Consider the following 25,708-nt stretch of genomic DNA (forward strand, 5'->3'; position numbering starts at 1 on the left):
AAGCCCTCACACAGAAACGAAGACCCAACACAGTCAAAAATAAATAAATAAATTAATTAATTAAAAAGAAAAAAGAAGAAGCAGGGCTGTCAGGTTAGCTGTCACCTCAGATGCTTCTCCTAACCTTTAAAAAATAAAAAATAATAATTCTACAAGAATGTAGAAATAAATTAGATGGGTCCCGAACTTTGCACTGATATAGACATACTACAAACTATAATTTTTTTTTTCAAACTATAATATTATCTGGAAAATGCAACAGTGGTACAGGTACAAAGGTAGCCCAAAGAAGGGAGGAGTTAATTTCATGTTTGGGGAAAAGTGGAGATTGTTCACAGCTGGGGAAAACTTTGTGAAGAAACTGATATCTGAAATAAGCTTTGAAGAATTCATTTATTTAACAAATTTGTGTGTAGCGCCTTCTATGTGCCAAGCACTGTCTGAGTCCTTAGGATACATTAGTGGCCATAGATTCCTGCCCTCATGAAGTTAATGTTCTAGTGAGGGGGCAGCCAGTAAACAGTAGACTTAATGAATAAATAAATTATGTAGTATGTTACAAGGTGATGGGCACTATAGAAAAATAAAAAGCAAAGTAGGGTAAGGGGATCAGGAGTGTCTGTGGTGGAGGGGGACGTGAATAGCAATTTTAAGTAAAGTAGTCGGGTAGCCCTTGTCGAGAAGGTGACCTTTGAGAAAAGGCTTGAAGAAAGTGAGCAAGTTAGCCAAGCAGATATCTAAGGAAAACTGCAGGCAGTGAGAACAGCCAGCAGCACAAAGGCTCTAGGATGAGAGTAGACCTGACATAATTGAAAAGCAGCAAGGAGGCCAGTGGACTGAGGGAGGGAGAGGACAGTAGGAAATGGGGTCAGAGAGATGATAGGGGGCTGGAGCTTGGAGGGCCTTATAGGCCATTGAGACAACCTTGGCTTGCTTTTTCTCTCTGGGTCCTCGCATTGCTGTTCCTTCTACCTGGAATCCTCATCCCCCAGACCTTCACACAGAGAACTCATTCACATCCTTCAGGCATCAGCTCAAATGTCACATCCACAAAAAAAAAAAACTTTCTCTGATCTTCTTATTTAAAGTGACCTGTCTCTTATTCCCTGTATCTTCATATTCATTTCCTTTATATCCATTTCAGATTTACTTGTCTATCTTTCTCACTACAGTAGAAGCTTTATGAGGTCTGGAGCATTATCTAACTCATTCGCCATTATAAGCCCAGTACCAGACACAAAGAGTTGCTCTGTAAATATTTGCTGAATGAATATGGGTGGAAAAGGAGAGAAGGATGATTTTTTTTTAATAGGAATGTAGTTGTTTTTTTTAACATTTAAAAATATTTATTTCTTTTTATTTCTTTTATTTTTTTGGCTGTGTTGGGTCTTCGTTGCTGCGTGCAGGTTTTCTCTAGTTGCGGCGAGCAGGGGCTACTCTTCGTTGCAGTGCGCAGGCTTCTCATTGCGGGGGCTTCTCTTGTTGTGGAGCATGGGCTCTTCTCTTGTTGTGCATGGGCTTCAGTAGTTGCAGCATGCAGGCTCAGTAGTTGCGGCATGTGGGCTCTAGAGCGCAGACTCAGTAGTTGTGGTGCACGGACTTAGTTGCTCCGCGACATGTGGGATCTCCCCAGACCAGGGCTCGAACCCGTGTCCCCTGCGTTGGCAGGCAGATTCTTGACCACCGCACCACCAGGAAAGCCCGAGAAGGATGACTGAGGAAGCAGTGAGAGATGAGAGGGGATCTGGAGCACAGTGGAGGGGTTGGCTTTGGGCTGGAGGAGGGACACATCTTCCTCTGTGAACAGAGACAAGGAGGAAAGTTTGGACAGGTATGCAGGGTATGTAGGGTGAGGGGGTGTGTGACAAGTGTAGATGATAAAGGATTTCATAAGTGATGGCCTCTTTCTGGTAAGATCATCTGCTGACAGTTCAGATGGACGTTTCAGAGGTTGGAAAAAGGATTTGAGGAGAGTGGGAGAGAGAACAGTTGCTGGGGGGAATGGGAGAGAGAATTCACCAACATTTTTAGAATACCATGTGCCAGGTACTGTATTGAGTGTTGAGGTTATAGAGATGAGGAGGATGTGACACAGTCTTTGCCTTTCAGGAATTCACAACCCAAAGGAGATAGATTTTCTACAAGAAAGTTAAAATGCAAGGTGCCGTGTACTGTAATGGAAGGAGTGTTGTGGAAGCATGATGGGGGTGGAGGCTCAATTCTGAGGGTGGAGGAAAAACATCACAGTGGCTGTGACCTTTGAGGTTGGTTTGAAGAAAGAGAAACTGTGTACAAGGTAGAAGTAAGTGTGTTCCATGGAGAGTACAGTGCTAGCCTAAACTATGGCGGTGTGGAATAGCTAGAAGCGCAAGATGTCTATGTGGCTGGAGTGAAAAATGGAAAGATGATGCTGGGTGGTTGAGGGTAGGTTGTGAAGGATGTCCCAGGAGGTGGAACTTTCTCCTGGAGTCAGCAGAGGTCTTTAGGAGGGCAGCGGAATCTTGAGATTGCTTTTTTAGAAAGCTAATTGAGTAGGCAATGTGCGTGATGTATTGAAGGGAGGAGAAACTGGAGGCAGTGAGAAGGGTTAGGAGATAGCTGCAGTAGTCCTGATGAGAGATGAGAGCCTGAAACAATCAAAGGCAGTAGGCACGGAGAGAAGGGGAAGGGTACCAGAGACAATTCTGATGGTGGATGGAATGGGTGGGGTAAAGGGAGAGGGTGGAGTCAAGGCTGACTCATAGGTTTCTTACCTGGGAGACGGGGTCGATGGTTCTCCTGTTACCTCAGATGAAGATGCAGTAAAAGGAGTATATATTAAGGAAAAGTAATAAGCTCAGTTTTTTTAATAGTGGCAAAATACACTTAATATACAATTTACCATTTTAAAGAGTACAATTCAGTGGCATTAAGTACATTCACAGTGTTGTGCAATTATCACAGCTATCTAGTTCCAACATATTTTCATCACCCCAAAGGAAACCCTGAACCCATTAAGCAGTTATTTCCTAGTCTCCTTTCTGCCCATCCCCTGGCAACTACCAATCTGCTTTCTGTCTCTATGGATTTGCCATTTCTGGATATTTCATATAAATGAAATAATACAATATGTGCACTTTTGTGTCTGGCCTCTTTCACTTAGCATAATGTTTTCAGGGTTCATCCATGTTGTAGCATGTGTCGGTGTTTCATTTTTTTCCTCCAGTTTTTTACTGTGGTAAAATACACAGAATATAAAATTTACCATTTTAACCATCTTTAAGTATACAATTCAGTGGCATTACATACATTCACATTGTGCAGCTATCACCACAATCCATCTCTAGAACTTAATCAAGGACTTGAACAAGAAACAGACACAGAAGGACTTGGAGTGTACGTTGCTGCTATGGCGGGAGCTCCGGGCCAGACAGCTGCCCTAATGTATTTTGTTTTTGTTTTTTTTGGCTGTGCTCTGTGGCATATGGGATCTTAGTTCCCCGACCAGAGATCAAACCCGTGTCCCCTGCATTGGAAGCGTGAAGTCTTACCAGTGGACTGCCAGGGAAGTCCCATGCCCTCATATATTTTGGGGTTCTGTTGATAGGTGTGTATAAAGTTTATAATTGTTATATCTTCTTGATTAATTGACACTTTCATCAATATATAATGTTCTTCTTTGTGTCTTGAAACAATTTTTGACTTAAAGTTTATTTTGTCTGATGTTAGCATAGCCATCCCTGGCTCTCTTTTGGTTACTATTTGTATGGAATATCTTTTTCTATCCTTTTACTTTCAACTTGTTTGTGTCTTTGAATCTAAAATGAGTCTCCTGTAAATAGCATATAGATTTTTTCTTTTTTTAAATCCATTCTGCCAATCTCTGCCTTTTGACTGGACAGTTTAATCCTTTTACATTTAAAGTAATTACTGATAAGGAAGAACTTACTTCTGCCATTTTGTTATTTGTTTTCTGTATATCTTTTTTGTTCTTCATTTCCTCCATTACTACCTTCTTTTATGTTTATTTGATTTTTTTTTTAGTAATGTACCATTTTCATTCCCTTTTCATTTCCTTTTCTGTATATTTTATAATCATTTTCTTAGTGGTTACCCTCAGAATTACAGTGAGCATCTTAGACTTATAACAACCTAGTTTGAATTAATACAGCTTAGCTTCATACCATACAAAAATTCTGCTCCTATACAGCTCTGACCCTCTCCCTTTATATTGTTATTTTCACAGATTATATCTTTATACATTGTGTGTCAGTTAACAGATTTATAATTATCATTTTATGCATTTGTCTTATAAGTCATATAGGAAAAAATGAGGAGTTACAAAGCCAATTATACTGACTTTTATATTTACCTGTGTAGTTACCTTTACCAGTATTCTTTATTTCTTTGTATAGCTTCAAGTAACTATTTAGTGTCCTTTCATTTCAGCCTGAAGGACTCCCTTTAGCATTTGTAGGGCAAGTCTGAACTGTAGTAGTGAACTTTTGGTTATGTGGGACTCTTTAATTTCTCCTTTATTTTTTTTTTTTTAGGCTATGCTGGGTCTTAGTTGTGGCATGCGGACTCGTAGTTGCAGCATGCATGTGGGATCTAGTTCCCCTACCAGGGATCAGACCCGGGCCCCCTGCATTGGGAGTGCAGATTCTTACCCACTGGACCACCAGGGAAGTCCCTCCTTTATTCTTGAAGGACAGTTTTGCAAGATATAGAATTCTTAGTTGACAGTTTTTTTCTTTCTGCATTTTAAGTATGTCATCCCACTGATTTCTGACTACCATGTTTTCTGATGAGAAATTGGCTATTAATCTATTGAAGATCCCTTGTACATTACAAGTTGCTTCTCTTTTGTTGTTTTCCGTATTTTCTCTTTAGCTTTGGCCTTGGACAGCTTGATTATAACGTGTCTGTGTGGATCTATGAGTTTATCCTACTTGGAGTTCATGAAGCTTCTTGGGTGCCTATATATAAAAATAAAATTTGGGAAATTTTCAACTACTCTTTCTTCAGATATTCTTTCTGCCCTTTTTTCTCTCTCGTCTCCATGTAGGATTCCCATTACTTTCATATTGGTATTATTGATGGTGTCCCACAAGTTTCTCAGGCTTTCTTTATTTTCATTCATTCTTTTTTCTTTATGCTCCTCAGATTGAATAATTTCATTTGACCTATCTTCAAGTTCACTGATTCTATCTTCTGTCTGCTCACATCTTCTGTTGAACTGCTCTAATGAATTTTTCATTTTCGTATTTCCTGACGCTTTGACATTTGGGGTCTTGCTGACCTGGAAGATACTGCACCTCCGAGGGCTAGCCAGTTCCTAGAGAGAGTAAAGGACTCATCTGCAAGTGTGTCTTTCATATGCAAATCAACCAAACCAAAGCCTATACCCCCAACCACCTCCTTTATCAAACCTCTTACACTCTAGGCCACTATCCCTCTGTCCTAATCACCCCAGGGCCAGATACCAGAGAACAGGGACAGCTCCAACACCCAAGAGCCCAGTGAAGTTAATCAAACTAACCAATCCAGAGTATGCTTACCCTGCTTCATCCATTCCTTCTCATGTTTCCACAAAATGTGGGGCTCTTGCCCCACATTTTCTTCCCACTCCCACTGCCTCCTGACTGACCCTGGTGCTTCCCCATGTTGCCCTGTGTGGTGTGCTTTGCCTTTTGCTTCTAGGTATCTCTGAGTATAAAAACTTCTCCTTTCATGACATTAATTTCTGTGTCTGTTGTCTTATCATACCCAACTAAAACAAATTCTGTGTACATTTTAAAACATCATTGTACTTTTTAAAAACATTATTGTACTTTTCAGTTCCTAAGTTTCTATTTAGTTCTTTTTTTTAATAATTTCTACCTCTTTATTGATATTCTCTATTTGTTGAGACATTGTTCTCCTGGTTTCCTTTAGTTCTTTGTCCATGTCTTTAGCTTGTTGAGCACATTATAGACAGTTGATTTAAAGTCTTTGTCTAGTAAGTCCAGAATCTGTGCTTCCCAGGGACAGTTTCTATTACTTTCTTTTTCCTGTGAATGGGCTGTATTTTATTGTTTCTTTGCATGCTTTCTAATTTTTGGCTGAAAACTGAACATTTTGAAATTATGTTGTGGAGAAAAGGGAGAGAAAAGGAGAAGAAAAGGGGGTGGGGAAGAGAGGAGAGGAAAAGAAAAAATACTTTCCAGGTCTTTGCAGATTGTCTCTGTGTCAGTGCACTCCTTCAACACTTAGCCAGGCCATTTACAGCTCTGCCTTAGCCTTCACTTCCTGCTGTGCTGAACCTAAAGACCAGCCAGAGGTGAAAGCTATGGTCTTCTCAGGCATTTTCTGAGCATGCATCCTGTCCTGGATGTGGGAGCTTTTCAAAGCCCTATTTACCAAAGATCCTCATTTCCCTTTTTTTTTTTTTCCTCTCTGGAGTTTTGTATGTCTCTTGTTTGTCTCACCTGTTCTCTTTTGTCTTGGATGGCATTGGCTTGTTCATTTGGCTTTTAATGTTTTCTAGGAATATTCTCCATGAAGGTATGTCTCTGCCCTGAGAGTGTTCTGAGTTAGGCAAAACAGGTGCATCAGTCCTTCAGGGAACCCATGGGTAGGTCAGAACAAACAAACATAATTCCTGGGAACAAGATTCACTCGGTTGTCTCTGGGGCCAGATACCCACACCAGGAACACAGGCTTCTGTCTTCAAGACTGCCACTGTGCCAGGAGGGAAGTGGAGCAAAGCTAACATTAAAACACCACAAAGCTATCCTACCCTGTTTCTGTGACCTTTCTCTTGATTAAGCATTCACTTAGTTGTTAAAAACCTTTCTTTTTTTTTTTTTTTTTTTTGTGGTACATGGGCCTCTCACTGTTGTGGCCTCTCCTGTTGCGGAGCACAGGCTCCGGACGCGCAGGCTCAGTGGCCATGGCTCACGGGCCTAGGCGCTCCACGGCATGTGGGAATCTTCCCGGACCGGGGCACGAACCCATATCCCCTGCATCGGCAGGTGGACTGTCAACCACTGCGCCACCAGGGAAGCCCTGTTATAAACCTTTGACTATCTCCCAGAGTTCTGATATGTTCATTCTGACAGTTTTTCCCAGGGTTTTTTGGTAATTCTGGGGAGGTATAGGCTACTAGAGGTACCTACTCCGTCCTTTTCACTGATGTCACTCCCTGAGTTCAGTTTTGAACATGCTAAGTGAGGTGCCTAGATGACACCAAGTGTAAACAAAGATATAAATTCCTCAGGCTAGAGATGTTTGTTACATTCACTACTGGATCCCCAGCACTTAGAACAGTCCATGGCACACAGTGGGTACCCAACAAACGTATGTTGAGTGAATGGAGCTTTATAGTAAAAATATGAAAATATGGACATTAAACTTCAATGTATGGCTTAGAGATAGGGATTTTTGAATCATTAGTGTATAGCATCATCATACACTAATCATACACTAACTGAAGCCATTGATGAAAAAGAAGTTTTTATTAAGTTCAAATTACATTAGTAACAAATAAATTCCTTTTTAGGACAAAGCAAAATTACTACTGCCACCTACCTCTCTAAAGTTAGTGACTGGCCCTGTTTGTCCTTCTAGACAATTTAATATCTTTTTTTTTTTTTTTTTTTTTTACCAACTAAGATATACAAATGACAAATAAGCACGTGAAAAGCGTTCAATACCATTAGTCATTAGGGAAATGCAAATAAAAACCACAATGAGATACCACCTCCAAAGCACTAGGGTGGCTATTATCAAAAAGATAATAACATGTTGGTAAGAATGTGGAGAAATTGGAACCCTTGTGTATTGCTGGCGGGAATGTAAAATGGTGCAGCTGCTGTGGGAAACAGTTTGGCAGTTCCTCAAAGAGTTAAACATAGGATTACCATATAACCAAGCAATTCCACTCCCAGTCATATAAAGATTTGAAAACAAGGGCTCAAACAGACGCCTGTACACCAGTGTTTGTAACAGAATTATTCACAATAGCCAAAATGTGGAAAAAATCTAAGTGTCCACCAACACATGAATGAATAAAGAAAATGTAGTGTGTATCTGCAATGAAATATTATTCAGCCTTAAAAAGGAAAGAAATTCTTACACATGCTATAAATGGATGAACCTTGAAGACATGATGCTAAGTGAAATAAGCCAGACACAAAAAGACAAATATTATGATTCCACTTATATGAAATATCTAGAATAGGCAATTCATAAAGATAGAAAGTAAATAAGAGGTTATTAGGGTCTGGGTCAGGGGGGATATTATTGCTTAATGGTTACCTAGTTTCTGTTTGGGGTGATAAAAAAGTTTTGGAAATAAATTGTAGTGATGGTTGCACAACATTATGAATGTAACCGATTCCACTGAATTGTACACTTCAAAATGGTTAAAATGGCAAATTTTATGTTATATGTATTTTAACACACACACACACAACCTAAAGGAGAAAAAGAAACAGGTCCTCCTTTAAGGAAACTTACAACCTAGTAAGAGAATTTGAACATTTTAAGGAAAAAAATTAAAGATTTGGTGATAGAATCAGAATAGTGATGGCCTTTGGACAGAGAAGGTAAGGAGTGAAGGAGAATGAGGGAAGTTCTTGGAGTGATGCAAGTGTTTTATATATTGATTGAGGTGTTTTAATGGGCATTACATTTGTTAAAATTTATGAAATTTTACACTTAAGATCTGTGCATTTCACACGATGTAAATTTTACCTCAGGGGGACAACGTATCAGTTACTACTAATCTCTTGACTATTAATATATATTGCAGTTATTTTCTCCCACTTCTCAGTTACATGTTGTTTTTTTTTATCATATAGAAGTTTTAAATTTTAAACAGTTAAGTTTATCAATTTTTTCATGTACGGTTTCTGTATATATGTGTCCTGCTTGAGAAAGTATCTCTTATCCCAGGCTTATAGACATGTTTTCCTTTTTTCCCCAATATTTTTATTATGTGTGTGTGTGTGTATGTGTGTGTGTGTGTGTGTGTGTGTGTGTGTATGTATTACATGTAGCTATTGACTAGCTGGAGACCATTGGCAAGTTTCCTAACATTGCTAAGCCTTGGTTTTTTCATCTGTAAAGTAGGGATAATATTTTGTTATTGGCATGGTTGAACGAGGTAACATTTAAAGGCCATTAAATGCTTGACCCATTTAGAAGTTGTTCAGTAGTGGGTAGCTATTGTTATTATATGTTATGTGATTATATATCTATTACAATATTAGACATTTTATCATAATTTTTTTGTGTGTGTGCCTCTTTCACTAAGGCATTTCATTGGTAGGAAATATGGCTTCCCTTAATACCTAACCAAGTGCCTGGCAGTTAGCAAGTGTTCAGATATTTATTGAATGACTGAATTGGTTGATTGAATGGATGAAACCAAGTCATAAACGGAGAAAGCAGTAATGTTATCAAGCAGTTCTGATATGAAACTAAACACAAAACTGAGGTTTAACTAGGGTAGAAGGAACGTTATTAAGTATCTAGGGGCTCTTGTCCAAGGATGAGCTCCAAGAGGACTGAGGTTCCACTGATTTAAACTGCATGCAAATGTTTAGATGAAAGTGCATTTTTCCAGGGAGAGGGTCCAGAAGCAGATTATAGTTCCAGGAGGCCAGGGATCCTGAATACTTTGTTCACCATTGTATTCCTAGCTCACAGAATAGAGCCTGGCAGCTCACAGATGTTTATTGAATGAATATCTGGCTGACTAAATGAAAAGCTTTCATTGGAGTCTCAAAAGGGTCTTTAGTCCCCCCAAATTTTAAGACAATAATTTGGAAGGAAAAAAATCAAACAGATCCCTTAGAGAAGCTTTATCTGGGCCAGAGCTCTAAGAGGAATTTATCACTGTGGAGTGATTGAGGAATCCCTCCTGTGATTCCTTTCAAGGAACTGGTTGACTCCCTTATCCATCAGCTTTCTGATTCTCACATGATAGGCTGTAGTCAAGCTTGAATCATAAGCCAACTTCTGCCACCTACTATCTGTGTGACCTTGGTTATATTAAACATGTCTAGGACCAGGTTTCCACAATAACATCCTTTGAGGGCCTGCTGAGTGGATTAACTCAGAATGTTGGTGTAATGCTGGAGCATTATAGTGCACAACCAATTTTTGTGTCTTCACCTGCTCTCCTCCAACTTTCTTTTTTTTTTAAATACATAAGACATTTGTTCACATCCATTTACCCTGATTCTCAGACCTCGAGGCAGTTTCTTGCTCTAACCAGTCTGCCTCTACCAGTCCATAGGATTTGTTTGGTTTGGCAAGTAAATATCAATTACTGTCATTTATGGAAACTGCTGTCCAAATACGCCTAATTACTCTGTAGCACAAGGATAATGGGGGAAAATCATTTCTTGACTTCCTATTGTATACTAGCACTACTGGGCACTTTCATGTCTTATCTTACCCTACAAATTAGACTTGTCATTAAGTAGAAGCATTAACAAAATATTTGCTATATGGATAGTAATTTTGTACCTGGACCATAGAAGGCACTAAAAAAATAACTGTTGACCAAATAAACTTTCTTTTACATTTTAACCTAAACTTCACAAACATTTAAGCATGGGCAGACACGCTCCCAACCATAAAATGAGACTGCAAATGGGTGAGTTCTCAGGGAAACTGGCTTGTATGAAGCTGTTTTTAGTAGATTAATCAACAAATATTTACTGAGTGAATACTCTGTGCTCAAACTATGAAAAAACCTGGGGCTTGTGAGAACATAGTACTCCAGGAGCTGAGTTGCAGGTGGGAGACTAGATCAAGACTGGGGAAAGTTTACCTAGTTGGCCCAGACTGGGATGGACATGACTGAGAGTGAATGGGCAGAGACTTTTGTAAGTTTTCAGGAGAGATCTCTTGGCAGGGCTGACAAAGGAGGATTTAGTGGGAAAGGACTGGATTCAGTGTTGGGACACTTGGGCTCTAGTTCTGGATGAGGCTTAACTGGCTGGGAGACTTGGGGCAAGTCCCTTAACTTCTCCAGACATCAGTTTAGCATCTGGAAAATAAAGGAGGGTGGTGGTATTGTTGAACTTGTTCAGTTATTAAGTGCCTTCCAATTCCTAGATTCTAAAATTCTGAAAGCCACACTTATTTTTCCTTTGAGAAGAAAATACTTCCTACACTTGGAATTGCAACTATCAATGGCATTTATAAAACACCCACTATATCCTAGAAGCCTGTGCCATAAATCCCCCCCAGGTTTTTTTTTTAACTAATTAATTTATTTTTGGCTGTGTTGGGTCTTTGTTGCTGCACACGGGCCCTCTCTGGTTGCAGCGAGCGAGGGCCACTCTTCGTTGCAGTGCGCAAGCTTCTCATTGCAGTGGCTTCTCTCATTGTGGAGCATGGGCTCTAGGCGTGTGGGCTTCAGTAGTTGCAGCACGTGGGCTCAGTAGTTGTGGCTCGCAGGCTTAGTCGCTCCACAGCATGTGGGATCTTCCCAGACCAGGGATCGAACCTGTGTCCCCTGCATTGGCAGGCGGATTCTTAACCAACTGCGCCACCAGGGAAGTCCCCCCCGCCCAAGGTTTTTTAATCATTATTTTTAATTTTGGCAAAATACACATAAAGTTTACCATCTTAATCATTTTTAAGTGTATAGTTCAGTAGTGTTAAGTACATTCACCTTGTTGTGCAGTGGTCCCCACCATCCATCTCCAGAATGCTTTTCATCTTGCAAAACTCAAACTCTGGACCCATCAAACAATAACTCCCTATTCCCCTTTCCCCCCACCACTCTATTTTCTGTCTCTATGAATCTGACTACTTTTTGTACCTCATATAAGTGGAATCATGCAATATTTGTCTTTTTGTGAGTGGCTTATTTCACTTAGCATAATGTCCTCAAGATTCATCCATGTTGTACCATGTGTCAGAATGCCCTTCCTTTTTTAAGGCTGAATAATATTCCATTTTATGTATATATCATATATTTTTATCTGTTCATCTGTCGATGGACACGTGGGTTGCTTCCACCTTTTATGTCTTTTGAATAATGCTGCTATGAACATGGTATACAAATATCTTTTGGAGACCTTACTTTCAATTTTGGGGGGTCTATGCCCCAAAGTGGAATTGCTTGATAATATGGTAATTCTATTTAAAAATTTTCAAAGATACACTGGTCTGTTTTCCATAGTAGATGTACCATTTTGCGTTCCCACCCACAATGCACAAGGGTTCCACTTTCTCCACATCCTTGTCAACATTTGTTATTTTCCTTTTCTTTTTTTTTTTTTTGATAGTAGCCATCCTAATAGCTATGAAGTGGTATCTAATTGTGGTTTTGATTTGCATTTCCCTAATGATTAGTAACGTTGGGAATCTTCTTATGTGTTGTCCTTTGTATATCTTCTTTGGAGAGATGTCTGTTCAAGTCCTTTGCCGGTTTTTTTTTAATTAATTAATTAATTTATTTATTTATTTTGGCTGAGTTGAGTCTTTGTTGTTGTGCATGGGCTTTCTCTAGTTGCGGCGAGCGGGGGCTACTCTTTGTTGTGCTGTGCGGGCTTCTCATTGTGGTAGCTTCTCCTGTTGCAGAGCATGGGCTCTAGGCATGCGGGCTTCAGTAGTTGAGGCTCACGGGCTCTAGAGCGCAGGCTCAACTATTGTGGTGCACAGGCTTAGTTGCTCCGCGGCATGTGGGATCTTCCCCGACCAGGGCTCGAACCTGTGTCCCCTGCATTGGCAGGAGGATTCTTAACAGCTGCACCACCAAGAAGCCCCTTTGCCCGTTTTTTTTGTTTGTTTGTTTTATTTATTTATTTATTTTTTTGGTACACGGGCCTCCCACTGTCACGGCCTCTCCCGTTGCGGAGCACAGGCTCCGGATGCGCAGGCTCAGCGGCCATGGCTCACGGGCCCAGCCGCTCCGTGGCACGTGGGATCCTCCCGGACCGGGGCACGAACCCATGTCCCCAGCATCGGCAGGCGGACTCTCAACCACTGCGCCACCAGGGAAGCCCCTGCCCGTTTTTTAATCAAGTTGGTTTTGCTGTTGTTGTTGAGTCGTAGGAGTTCTTTATATATTCTAGATATTAACTCCTTAGCAGATTCACAGTTTGCAAATATTTCCTCCCATTCCATGGATAGCCTTTTCACTCTGTTGCGTCTTTTCATGCACAGAAGTTTTAAACTTTGATGTAGTCCAGTTTATCTATTTTTTTCTTTTGCTGTCTGTGCTTTTGGTGTCATATTCAAGAAATCACTGCCAAATCCAACATCATGAAGCTTTCCCATGTTTCTTTCTAACAGTTGTATAGTTTCAGCTCTTACATTTAGTTCTTCCATGAATTTGGGGGTTTTTTTTGTTTGGTTGTTTTTTTGGCCATGCGGCATTTAGGATCTTAGTTCCCTGACCAGGGATGGAACTGGTGCCCCCAGCAGTGGAAGCCAGGAATCTTACCCACTGGACCGCCAGGGAAGTCCCCTTCCGTGCATTTGGAATTAACTTTTGCATAGGGTGTAAAGTAAGAGTTTAATAACTTCATTCTTTTGCACGTGGATATCCAGTTTTCCTAACACCATTTGTTGCAAAGACAAGCTTTTCTCCACTGAATTGTCTTGGCACCCTTGTTGAATATCATTTGACCATATACGAGAGGATTTTGGGTGGTTGTACAGAAGGATATGGTCTCTGCTTTAAGAAAGCCTCAGTAGAATTGAATACTCAGATTATGTTTCAAACAGCATTTTTCCAGTGCTGGTTGTGTGCTCACTGGGTTCATGTTTTCCCACACTTTACCTCTTAATCTTCCTATCCAACAAGTGAGATAGATAAGATGATCCCCTTTAACAGAGGAGTAAACTCAGTCCCCAGAAAAGCACGGTTATGTCTTATGTAGGGGCAGGGACAGAGTCAGGATTTGAACCCAAAGTTCTTGGCTCCACGTGTCCTGCTATTTCAGATTAAGATGGACCTCGTGTTCTCATCTCTAAAATGCGGGCAGAAGTGAAATGAGAGGTCTCTATTGAGCAGCCTTGCAGCTGTAGGATCTATGCAGATCTATGTAGGATCCTGGCAGCTATGCATTAAGGAGTCGCCAAAAGCCAGGGACCAAGCGTGAGGTGTACACGTTAAACACTATTAGACTGCAGAGAAGAACGGAACTCAAACCCCAAGGCCAGCCCGGAAGGCCAGAGTCCTAGGACCGGAGCCCCGCCCCCGGGCGGACCCCAAGTCCTTACCCGGAACCAGGGCGCGGCTGGGCTGTGCTACTGGTGCGGGTGAGAGACGAGCAAAAGAAAATTGCCTGCGACGAGAGTCTCGTTGAAATGCCCCAATGGTCTCTCCGGATGGAGAGTTAACAGTTTCACAACGTCTCTAGGGTTAGTTCCCTTGCCTCTCTCCCTTTTACTCACCTCCCGCGGTGTTATTTTTCCCCTTCGGCCCTGCGTTGGATGTCCTCTTGGTACGCCCCCACCCTGACCAGGAGGGGCGAGGCGGCCGCTCGCGTGGGCACTGCGCATGCGAATCTCGCAGACTGAGGGTGGGGTGGGTGGGAGCACGGACCCCGCCCCTTCGCGACTCCTCGCGTGACGTCGCGGGGGGCGCCGGCCTCCGCCCGGCTGCGAGCGGTGAGAGCGAGCGGCGGGCTGACTCGACGCTGCTACAGCGGGAAGGGATATGGGTGTTGAGTTTCTGCTGGAGGGGCTTTGCGGGGGAGGGGAGGCCTAGGTGCACCAACAGCCGCCGACCTTCAGGCTCTACCCTCCTCCTTCCTACCTTTTACCCCTTTACAGATGTTGCGGGACGGGAGGCAGGGCCAGGGCTGTGCGTTTGTGACACCTGCATTTCCCTAGAGCCCTCCTTCTCTCCCATCCCATATGTTTATCTTGCCTTCCAGATGTTCCTTTTCATCAGGCTCTTGCTTCTCGCCAGGGAAAGCGCACTCCACTTGGAAGCTGGAGACGGGTTTCAGACTTTGGCCCTACCACTCCTTTGTTAAAGTGCCCGAGCCTCAGTTTTCCCCACAGTCTTTTTGCCTTGCTTCATCTGGTTTTGAAGATCAATATGACCCAGAGGAATAGAAAGGAAATGGACATTTGTTCAGTTCCTGCAAGGCCAAGTACTATGCAAACTGTTTTATCTGCTCCATTTAGTCCTCACTACTTGATGTTCTTAGAACTCCCATTTCACAGATTCTTAAGCTCGCAGAGGTTCGCTGATTTTTCTCACATAGCCAGTGAGTGGCAGAGGAGGACTCAAATTGAGTTTAGCTCCAAAGTGGAGTTCTTTTTCATCAAACGCTTCCCTTGTCTGGGCTATCAGCTGGAACTGTTCTTCAGCCAAACCCTAGCCCCAGAACAGTTGCTTCCTGAATCTCTCCCGTTGAGAATTCTCCTTTTCGAGTTCCTTTTTCCAGTACAGCGTGCTCTGCTCTGCTTCCACCTTGATTACTTCAGAAATGAAATGCAGCAAACATTTATTGAGTGGTGCCTGGAGATGAACACTTGGAGTCAAGAGCCTTGGGTTCTTGTCCTGGCTCTGCCGCTAACTGGCTGTGTGGCCTTGGCCAAGTCCCTTGTCTTCTTGGTGCTTTCACTTCCTTTGAGTAAAATGGGTAAGTGCCTTCTTACTGGCAGGCTCTTGTCCAGGTCTCCCTTCCTGTCCTCCAGCAGGCTCTCCCTGGAGGCCCAGACCCCTCTGCTCCCCATGGGCAGCTGCCAGGCAGGGCACAACCTGCATCTCTGCCTGGCCCACCACCCACCTCTGGTCTGTGCCACTTTGATCTTGCTGCTTCTTGGCCTTTCTGGCCTGGGCCTTGGTGGCTTCCTCCTCACCCACAAGACTGGCCTGCGCAGCCCTGACATCCCTCAGGTGAGTACTCACCCTCCGGCTCATCCTTCCCCTGCAGGCCAGCTCTTGCTGCTGATCTCCTCTCACCTCTCCCCACCTTCCTTTTGCACACAGGACTGGGTCTCCTTCTTGAGATCTTTTGGCCAGCTGACCCTGTGCCCCATGAATGGGACAGTCAAAGGGAAGTGGCGTGGGTCTCACGTCGTGGGCTTACTGACCACCTTGAACTTCGGAGATGATCGAGACAGGAACAAGACCCAGACATTCCAAGCCCAGGTCCAGGGTAGTCGTATGGGATTGAAAGGTGAGACCAAGGAGGACTGTGGGGTTGGATATCAGAACATTCAGAGGTGGGCCCTGCCCCTGACCTCACCATCCTGGTGACCTTGGGCACATCTCTGAGCGTTAGTCACTTCTGCTGTAATAGGACTAGATACTTTCAGTGAACACAGTGCCCACTGTGTAGGGTCTCTATAAATGTTTCCTCTCTCCCCTTCCAACTTTGAGGTTCTTTGATTCTATCCTTGGAGGTGTGATGAGATGGGCAAGATTTGACCTGAAGTTTTTTCTCAACCCTCTTCATCCCTTGGGGCTTCTGTTCGAGGCACCTTCTTTTTCCTCAGGGATATCAGAGAAACATGTTCTGTTTATTTAAACTAGTGTCTTTAGTGCCTGTTATGTGCTTAGCACAGCTCTGTGTGCTATGAAGGACACAGAAAAATCAGACATCCTCCATTCCCAAATTGCTTAGAGTCTTCTGGGAAGATGATGAGTGAGAGTGAGTCAGAGGGTGCCATTAATTCCTGTGTGAGATTTGGCCTCAAGTTCCTTATCTAAAAACTGTGGAGATGAAGAAGGAGGAGAGAAAGGTGGAATTCTTAGACTTCTGAGGTCCTTTCCAACATGATTGTTCTAAGATTCTCCTATGAGTCAATAGGTGTATGTGTGTGTAGGCACACATACGCATATTGCCAGGTGAGGGTAGGTCTCTGTATTGCCAAGTGTACGTGTGTGTGATCAGAGAGCAAGAGAAAAGGAATGTGTCTGATTATATAGACTCAGGACAATTTCTCCTGTTCTTTTTATGTAAAAAACGTAATAGCTTTATTGAGGTAAGACTCACATGCCAGGAAGTACACCTGTTTAAAATGTACAAGTGAATGGCTTTTTTATATTCACAAAAGTGTGCAACCGGCACCACTGTCAATTCTAGACCATTTTCATTACCTGACAAAGAAATCCTGTTCCCATTAGCATGCACTTCCCTTTTTCTCCTAACCTTCCAGCCCTAGGCAATGAGTAACTACTTTCTGTCTCTGCAGATTTGCCTATTCCAGACATTTCATATAATATGTGGTCTTTTGTGACCGGCTTCTTTCACTTAGCATAATGTTTTCAAGGTTCATCCATGTTGTATAATATGTTAGTACTTCATTTATTTTTATTGCTGAAGAGCATTCACTATACACGTATTCCACATTTTATTTATCCGTTCATCAGTTGATTGACATTTGGATTGTTTCCACTTCTTGTCCATTATGAATGATGCTGCTCTGAACACTCATGTACAAGTTATTGCATTACCATATGTTTTCATTTCTTTTGGGTATGTACCTAGGAGTGGAATTTCTGGGTCATATGGTAACTCTGTGTTTAATCTTTTTTTTAAAAATTTATTTATTTATTTTTGGCTGCATTGGGTCTTCGTTGCTGCACGTGGGCTTTCTCTAGTTGCAGCGAGCAGGGACTACTCTTCATTGTGGTGCGCGGGCTTCTCATTGCGGTGGCTTCTCTTGTTGAGGAGCACGGGCTCTAGGCACGCAGGCTCAGTAGTTGTGGCGCATGGGCTTAGTTACTCTGAGGCATGGGGGATCTTCCCGGACCAGGGATCGAACCTGTGTTGCATTGGCAGGCAGATTCTTAACCACTGTGCCACCAGGGAAGTCCCTATGTTTAATCTTTTGAGGAACTGCCAGACTGTTTTCCAAAGTGGCTGTACCGTTTTATATTCCTACCAGCAGTGTATGAGAGTTCTAATTTCTTCACATCCTCACCAACACTGGTTATTTCCTGTTTTCTTGACTATAGCTGTCCTAGTCAGTGTGAAGTGATACCTAATGAAGGTTCTAATTTGCATTTTCTTTAATTTTATTGAAATATAGTTGATTTACAATGTTGCGTTAATTTCTGCTGTACAGCAAAGTGATTCAGTTATACATATATGTATTCTTTTTCCTGTTCTTTTTCATTATGGTTTATCACAGAATATTGAATATAGTGCCCTGTGCTATACAGTAGGACCTTATTGTTTATCCATCCTATATATAAAATTGTAGTTTGCATCTGCTAATCCCAAACTCCCAATCCTTCCCTCCCCAGCCCCCCCTTCCCCTTGGAAACCACAAGTCTGTGCTTTATATCTGTGAGTCTGTTTCTGTTTCGTAAATATGTTCATTTGTGTTGTATTTTAGATTCCACATATAAGTGATATCATATGGTGTTTGTCTTTCTCCTTCTGACTTACTTCACTTAGTATGATAATCTCTAGGTTCATCCATGTTGCTGTAAATGGCATTATTTCATTCTTTTTTATGGCTGAGTAGTATTTAGTTTGTTTCCATGTCTTGGCTATTGTGAATAGTGCTGCTATGAACATAGGGGTTCATGTATCTTTTTGAATTATGGTTTGGCTGGATATATGCTGCCCAGGAGTGGGATTGCTGGGTCATATGGCAACTCTATTTTTAGTTTTTTAAGGACCCTCCATACTGTTTTCCATAGTGGCTGCACCAATTTACATTCCCACCAACAGTGTAGGAGTGTTCCCTTTTCTCCACACCTCCTCCGGCATTTGTTATTTGTAGACTTTTTAATCATGGCTACTCTGAATGGTGTGAGGTGGTAACCACCTCATTGTAGTTTCGATTTACATTTCCCTAATAATTAGCAATGATAAGCATCTTTTGATGTGCATATTGGCCATCTTTATGTCTTCTTTGGAGAAATGTCTATTTAGATCTTCTGCCCATTTTTTGATTGTGTTGTTTGTTTTTTGGTTTGAGTTGTATGAGCTGTTTGTATATTTTGGAAAAAGCCCTTATCGGTTGCATCATTTGATTTGCATTTCCTTGATGACTAATGATATTGAACATTTTTTCATGTGCTTATTGGCCATTTGTGTATCTTCTTTGGAGAAATGTATATTCAGAATCTTTGCCCATTTTAAAAATCAAATAATTTTTCTTTTAATTTATTGAGTTTTAGGAGTTTTTTTTTATGCTTTCTAGATCCAGGCCTCTTACCTGATGTATGATTTGCAGATTTTCTCTCCCATTCTCTGCGTTGTCTTTTCACTTTGTTGATGGTGTGCTTTGAAGCACAAACATTTTTAATTTAGATGAAGTCCAGTTTATCTATTTTTTTTGTTGTCATTGCTTGTGATTTTAGTACTATATCTATGAAGACTTTGCCTAACCCAAAGTCACTAAATATAGGTTTTCCTGTATTTTCTTCTAAGAATTTTATAGTTTTAGCTCTTCCAGTTAGGTCTGTGATCCATTTTGAGTTAATTTTTTTGTATATGGTATGAGGATGGAGTCCAGGTTTATTCATTTGCAGGTACTATTCATTTGTCCCAGCACGTTTTGTTGAGAAGACTATTCTTTCCTCATTGAATAGCCTTTGCACTCTTACTGAAAAGCAATCGACCATAGACATATGGGTTTATTTCTGGACTCTCAGTTCTATTCCACTGATCCATGTCTATGCTTATGCTAGTACAACACCGTTTTGATCACTGTAGCTTTGTAGTAAGTTTTGAAATTAGAAAATGTGAATTCTCCAGCTTTGTTCTTTTTTTTTTTTTTTTAAGATTGTTTTGGTTATTCCAGATCCCTTGAACTTATATATTAATTTTAGGATCAGCTTGTCAGTTTCTGCTTCTTCATGGTTAGAAACAAAGTAATAACATCAAAGGTTTTTGGACTAAGTAAAAAGTAATCACATATGATTGCATCATCTAATCAGTAATTGTTGAGCACCTACTATGTACCAAGCATGGGGAATACAGAGATCTGGTAAGATGTGGATCCTCACCACAAGTCACTCACAATCTAGCAAGGATACAGATGTGAACAGAAGTAAATACCTTTGAGTGTGTGCAGTAGAACACAAGGTACAGTGAGAGTACTCATAAGTCCATCAAGCAGGGATGGTGAAGACAGGCTTTTCCAAGGATATGGGGCTTGAGCTGAGGCTTGAGGGAGGCTTAGGAATGTGCCCTTCCAGCCAGAGGGAAGAGCATATGCAAAGGCATGCAGATGGGATTATGATGGCACATTTAGGAACTTCCAGGGGTTCAGTCTGACTGGTGCAGGGGAAGGAGTGTAGAATGAGTGGCAGGAGATGGGTCTGAAGAAGCAGGCAGAATCCCATGGAGAGTCCCTTGTGCCAAGCCAAGGTAATTGGGCTTTATCCAGGACATTTGGCTAACTCAAAGAGTTTGATCAGGAAAATAGAATTTTGTTATTATTCTTTTTAAAAGATCATACTCTGTTGGCTGACTGCCGGGAAGGAATGTGTCCAGATGCACAAAGACCAGTTAGGAGGTGGTTGCGATAAAAAGATGACTTATCTGAGCTAAGACAGTGGTGTGAAAGAAGGGGACTGATTTGAGAGAGTCGATAGAAGTGTGGGATGGACAGGATTTGGTGACAGATTCGATCAGGGGAACATAGAAGAAAGGGGAATTCTCTTACAGAATTTTACATGTATGTTTCTCAGTTGCAATTATAGTGTATATACTGGTTTGTATTTCTTTTTTCACTTTATGACATCGTGGTTTTTGTATTACTGAATGGCCAGAACATTATTATTTTAACGGATGTAAATTGATCTGTTAATTGGTTAGGCCATCATTTGTTAATGCTTTCTTTATTGATAAACATTTTTATTATTTTCTGGTATTTTTTATGAAAACACAATAAACATTTGGTATACTTTGCACTTTTCTTTTGAATCTTTTTCTTAGGATTAGTTTCTGCAAGTGGTATTACTGAGTCAGAGAGTATGGACCTTTTTTTTAAATACACAAATTCATTTTATTGTGGATTCAGACTACACAGAAGTGTACAAAGCAAATGTAAAAGTCCTCCTTACCTTCTCTGCAGAGTCCACAGTTTGGTGGGCATCCTCTTAGTCCTTCTCTGTCTTCATTTAAAATTGCAACAGGGGGCTTCCCTGGTGGCGCAGTGGTTGAGAGTCTGCCTGCCGATGCAGGGGACACAGGTTCGTGCCCCGGTCCGGGAGGATCCCACATGCCGTGGAGCGGCTGGGCCCGTGAGCCATGGCCGCTGAGCCTGCGCGTCCAGAGCCTGTGCTCCGCAACAGGAGAGGCCACAACAGTGAGAGGCCCGCGTACCGCAAAAAAAAAATAATAATAATAAAATAAATAAATAGTAAAATTGCAACAGAAACACCAAATTGTCTTCTAAAAGTGTCACCAGTGGAGAGTGCCCATTTCTCCACATTTCAACAACTCTTGTTATTGTCAGTCTTTTTAATTTTTACCAATTTAATGGTCTAAGGAATTACCTGATTGTTTTAAATTTACTTTCTCCTGATTGCTAGTGAGGTTGAGCATCCTCTTATAGGTTTATTGGCCATTTTCATGTCTTCGCTGAATTTCCTATTCATATCCTTTACTTATTTTTCTTTTAAGTTATTTGTCTTTATCTTCTGAATTTTTCTAGAAGATCTTTATACATTCTGGATAGTAAACCCTTTTGCCAATTAAGTATGTTATAGGTATTTTCAGCCATTCTGTGACTTTTTTTTTTAACTTATCTTTCATTGTATAGTTTAAGATAAGATAGAACTTATCTTTCATTGCTCTTAGTTTTTAATGAAATTTATTGCTCTTGTCCTCTACTTGGTCTTTTAGGTTTTGTGTCTTTTTTTGGAAGGCCTTTCTTTCCCACTTTAAAGTTAGAAAATATTTGTATTTTGTTTTAATACTTGCTTAGGTTTTTGTTTTGTTTTGTTTTAGTTTATTTGCATAGGTCTTTAATACATCTGGACTTTATAGTGTGAGGCAAGAGTCTGACTTTTTTTTCCCAAATGGAAATTGTCCCAAGGCCATTGACTGAGTAGGCCATCCTTTTCCCACTAATCTGAAATGGTATGTGAACCTTTTAATGGATTTGGGTAGTAGTGGAAAACTGCTTTCTTAAAAAGAACGAACTAGTTTATCCAAATTGACATCAGCAATGTGTATTTACCCCAGTTTTGCTGCAGCTTTCCAAGTATTGGTATGATTGTTTTATTGCTTGTGAGCTAATTTAAATTAATTTTTGTTTATATCGGTACACAGCTATTTTCATTTCTCAGTGATGCAAATGATGGTATTAGAGGACTTTACTGAATAGAATCAATGCCAAAATACCTGGTGCAGTAGGAAGCCTACGTAAGTGACTAGCTGTCTAAAGATTGATGACTCCCATCCCACCCTACATTTTCTTCCATCTCCTCCCCTGTGCCTCTCTCATAGGATCTTCTGCAGGAGAGCTGGTCCTCATTACAGCCAGGGTGACCACAGAAAGGACCCCAGGAACCTGCCTGTATTTTAGTGCTGCTCCAGGAATCCTGCCCTCCAGCCAGCCACCCATGTCCTGCTCGGAAGAGGGAGCAGGAAATGCCACCCTGAGCCCTAGGATGGCTGAGGAGTGTGTCAGTGTCTGGAGCCACGAAGGTCTTGTGCTCACCAAGTTGCTCACCTCCGTAAGAGCCTCAGATTGTTGGGGTTTCATAAACTGCCATGCTGAATGCTGTGTCTTGATGGCTTCTGGACGCAATTTTACCTAGTAGAAAAGCACAGGCTTTATAATCCTGCCTCAGGTTCTGTGACCTTGAGCAAGCATGTGGGCCTCTCTGAAACTCAGCTTCCTCAGCTGTAAAATAAAACATGATGCTCTCTCCTAATACCAACAAATAAGGATAAATGAGAATGAATGTAAAGCGCCTGGTACATAATAGAGATTGGATAAATGACAGCTATTACTATTAACAATTGTCTAGATACAATAAAACATGATCTTCACCTCAAAGGAATTCAGAAGCTGTAATAAGAGGCAGAATGGGCTAATTGCTATCATCGGGGTGTGAGCAAAGTGTTATTCAAACAGCGTAAGGACCAATTAACTCTGACTTGAACGTTTATGGAGAGTGCTTCACCAAGAAGGTGGCATTTAAGAAAGGGAATTGTTTACAATAGTTTATACCTTACTAAGTGCTTTCAGTTTCATTACCTCATTTGATCTTAAAATAGCCTTTTTAAGGCTGTTATGAGGTAGCTGTTATTATCTCATTTTACAGATGAGGAAACAGACTTAGAGGGAGTGAACTGCCCCAGGCCACACAACTGGTTAAGTGGCAGAGCCAGGATTGCAACTTACAGACTTCTGACTTCCAAGTCCCAGGCTCATTCTGCTGTGTCAGGATGATGATCCTTGAAGAATGAGGAAGACATGGGCAGGAATGCAGTAGAGGCGGTTCAGGAGAGTGGAGATACATTCCAGGCAAAGGGACCAGCATGAGCACAGGCCTAGGGATTGAAAAGTGTTCAGGCTTCAGGAGCACTCCACGACGAGGGCCTAGGCATGACATAGAAGAAGAGACAAAAGAGATGCAGGGGCCAGGTCATGAGGCACCGTGAGGCCTGGCTAAGATGCTGTGACTTGATACTGCAGGCCATGGGAGTCACTGGTGCTGGGTGGACAAGACTGGCTAAGTGTAGGAGAGAGACCAGTTAGGAGGCTGCTTCATACTGTTCCCTCACATTTGCAAAGACCCTGGTGAGGAGCATGACCTGGGAGCTTGGAATCAGAGACCTTGGTTTCCAGACCTGGCCCTGCTTGCACATTTCAAAATGTAGACAATAGTGAACTTTCCTATCTCCTGGAGTCATTATAGGGGTTCAGTTTAAATGTTTGGGCAAGAAAGCGGTTTGTAGACAATTGAGACAAATGTTAGCTTGCATGAAAATAAGAATAGAATTTTCCCAATTTTAGTTGCTCCCTGGATGTGGAGAGCCCTCTCCCCCATGGAGGCTTCTCTCTATAGCTCTTGGGCTGGGGATATCTAAGATATCTTCCCAAGGGAAGATTCTCCACAGTCCCTTCTCTCTCCATCATTCCTCCTCCCCTTCCTGTCCCCACCCCTAGGAGGAGCTGGCTCTGTGTGGCTCTAGGCTGCTGGTTTTGGGCTCCTTCCTGCTTCTCTTCTGTGGCCTTCTCTGCTGTCTCACTGCTGTGTGCTTCCACCCACGCCGGGAGTCCCACTGGTCTAGAACCCGGTTCTGAGGGCACTGGCCTAGTTCCCGTCTCGTTCTCAGGTAAGGTTCTCTGATTCAGTCCTGTGGGAATAGGGGATGGGGTGTGAGTGGCAGTTGTAACTGAGACAGAGCTTTTCTTAAACAATATGATTTGGTTTTACTTATTTTTGTACTTTATATATGTGGAATCATACATATTCTTTTCCGACTACTTCTCTCAGTTAACATTCTGATTTTAAGATTCATCCATAGCTGTAGTTCACATCCAAGCTTTTTGGCAACAGCAGTGAATTAAGGGGGTTCAAATTTGATGATGTGTCCTGGATATGAAGCATGTGTGTCTTGCTTTTGTCCTGAAATTCTGATACCCAGTTTTATGATGCAAATTTTGTAAAATTCATCTTGAACTGCTCAAAAGGATTGATGATGCCCTTTTACTGGACACACACTATGTGCCCAAGCACTTCATATGCACCTGATCTTTTACATTAGCCATCATTGCATTAGAAAAAGTTGATTCTGCTAGCAGGATCTTTGCAGGGACACAGCCTCCAAAGTGGGGGTAGGACATATTGGCTAACTGGTTAGTCCATCAGCTCATTAAGGTTAAAAAAAAAAAAAAGTTCTTTAAAAAATCTCACCCTTTCAGTTGAGTCTCATATAATTCGAGAGTCATATATTGTGCACCCAGCTCTTAAACTGTTCTCAGCTTCAGCTGGCTGCTGTGCCCTAGGAAATAACTGTGGGGGAAGAGGAAACAGCTCAGACCCAGGGAAGGTGCTGACCAGAGGAGCTGGACCCTCAAGATCAACTTTGCTTATATTGCTTAGGGCTAGGCCTGACTGCTCCAACCACCTACTTGGGTTGGGAAAAGGTGGAACCCTCTTAGCCTTTCTTAGATCTGAGCAGACTGGGAAAGGAAGACTTTCTGGCTCCTGGCAGATCCTGGGATCCTGAGGCCATCTCAGTTGGAATAAGTGCCTGTACCTATCTCTAGTTGTCACTTCCTCTGCTCCTTCCCCAATTTCTGCAGCCATACCGGAGCTTCCTCCAAAGGCCCTCTGACCTGCCCTGTTTTTTTATTTTGTTTCTCTCCAGGTGTGAATCAACTTCTTGGGCCTTGATTCCGAGTTGGAAGAGATATTACAAAAGTGGAGAGCTGGAATGTGGGGGAAATAAAAGGGTTTTTTGCCCAGTGTTTCCCGGGGTGTTTATTGGGGATTGGATTGAGGTGGGAATTTTAAGGTAGAGAGTCTCGGGAGGTTTAGGGGATTTTTCCTTGTTGACTCTTTAGTTTGGGTTGGTATAGGGCATAAAGTTACTGCAGCTCTTGGGTATGGTCATGGAAATGCTTTGACATAAATGCATTGTGACCTTGTGCAGGTCATGCTGCTGTGAAGGGCCTCAGCCTCCTGAAGGGATATGACAGATTGAGTTTTCTCAGCAAAGATTCCTCGAACTTGGGAGCCCACGACCAGGCTGGATAGTTACTAACCAGGACAGTCCGTTTTCCCGCCTTTTCCGCGCCCAGCAGCAGTCTTCCCTTACCC

General features: G+C 41.9%; 1 protein-coding gene and 1 long non-coding RNA gene across 6 annotated transcripts; one reads left to right on the plus strand and one right to left on the minus strand.

Moving 5' to 3' along the window:
- Positions 1 to 1,383: 1,383 nt before the first annotated feature.
- On the minus strand, positions 1,384 to 14,508 carry LOC115861178 (uncharacterized). Its single transcript, XR_004042705.2, has 3 exons — positions 14,392 to 14,508; positions 2,754 to 2,778; positions 1,384 to 1,797 (listed from the first exon to the last, which is right to left on the minus strand). It is a non-coding gene; the product is annotated as an uncharacterized lncRNA (long non-coding RNA).
- TMEM219 (transmembrane protein 219) lies at positions 14,225 to 25,671 on the plus strand. Of its 5 annotated transcripts, none has more exons than XM_030871702.3 (6): positions 14,225 to 14,358; positions 15,649 to 15,850; positions 15,944 to 16,133; positions 22,377 to 22,606; positions 24,049 to 24,218; positions 25,257 to 25,356. In XM_030871702.3, the coding sequence occupies exons 2-5, from the start codon at positions 15,686 to 15,688 to the stop codon at positions 24,184 to 24,186; spliced, it is 723 nt and encodes a 240-aa protein (XP_030727562.1). In that variant the 5' UTR covers positions 14,225 to 14,358; positions 15,649 to 15,685; the 3' UTR covers positions 24,187 to 24,218; positions 25,257 to 25,356. The 5 variants fall into 5 exon arrangements, with proteins under 5 accessions (XP_030727562.1, XP_030727561.1, XP_030727563.1 ...); XM_030871701.2 differs by lacking the exon at positions 14,225 to 14,358 and adding an exon at positions 14,468 to 14,607 and having other exon boundaries at positions 15,652 to 15,850; XM_030871703.2 differs by lacking the exon at positions 14,225 to 14,358 and adding an exon at positions 14,522 to 14,607.
- Positions 25,672 to 25,708: the final 37 nt, after the last annotated feature.

This window comes from Globicephala melas, chromosome 15 (genome assembly GCF_963455315.2).
Source record: "Globicephala melas chromosome 15, mGloMel1.2, whole genome shotgun sequence".
Lineage (NCBI taxonomy): Eukaryota > Metazoa > Chordata > Mammalia > Artiodactyla > Delphinidae > Globicephala > Globicephala melas.

Bases quoted from the DNA above. Each gene is read 5' to 3' on its own strand.
- TMEM219 (XM_060284557.1), top strand. From the start codon at position 15,044: ATGACCCAGAGGAATAGAAAGGAAATGGACATTTGTTCAGTTCCTGCA. The intron at 15,851-15,943 runs GTGAGTACTCAC...TTTTGCACACAG, and splicing joins GCAGCCCTGACATCCCTCAG to GACTGGGTCTCCTTCTTGAG. The intron at 16,134-22,376 runs GTGAGACCAAGG...CCTCTCTCATAG, and splicing joins TAGTCGTATGGGATTGAAAG to GATCTTCTGCAGGAGAGCTG.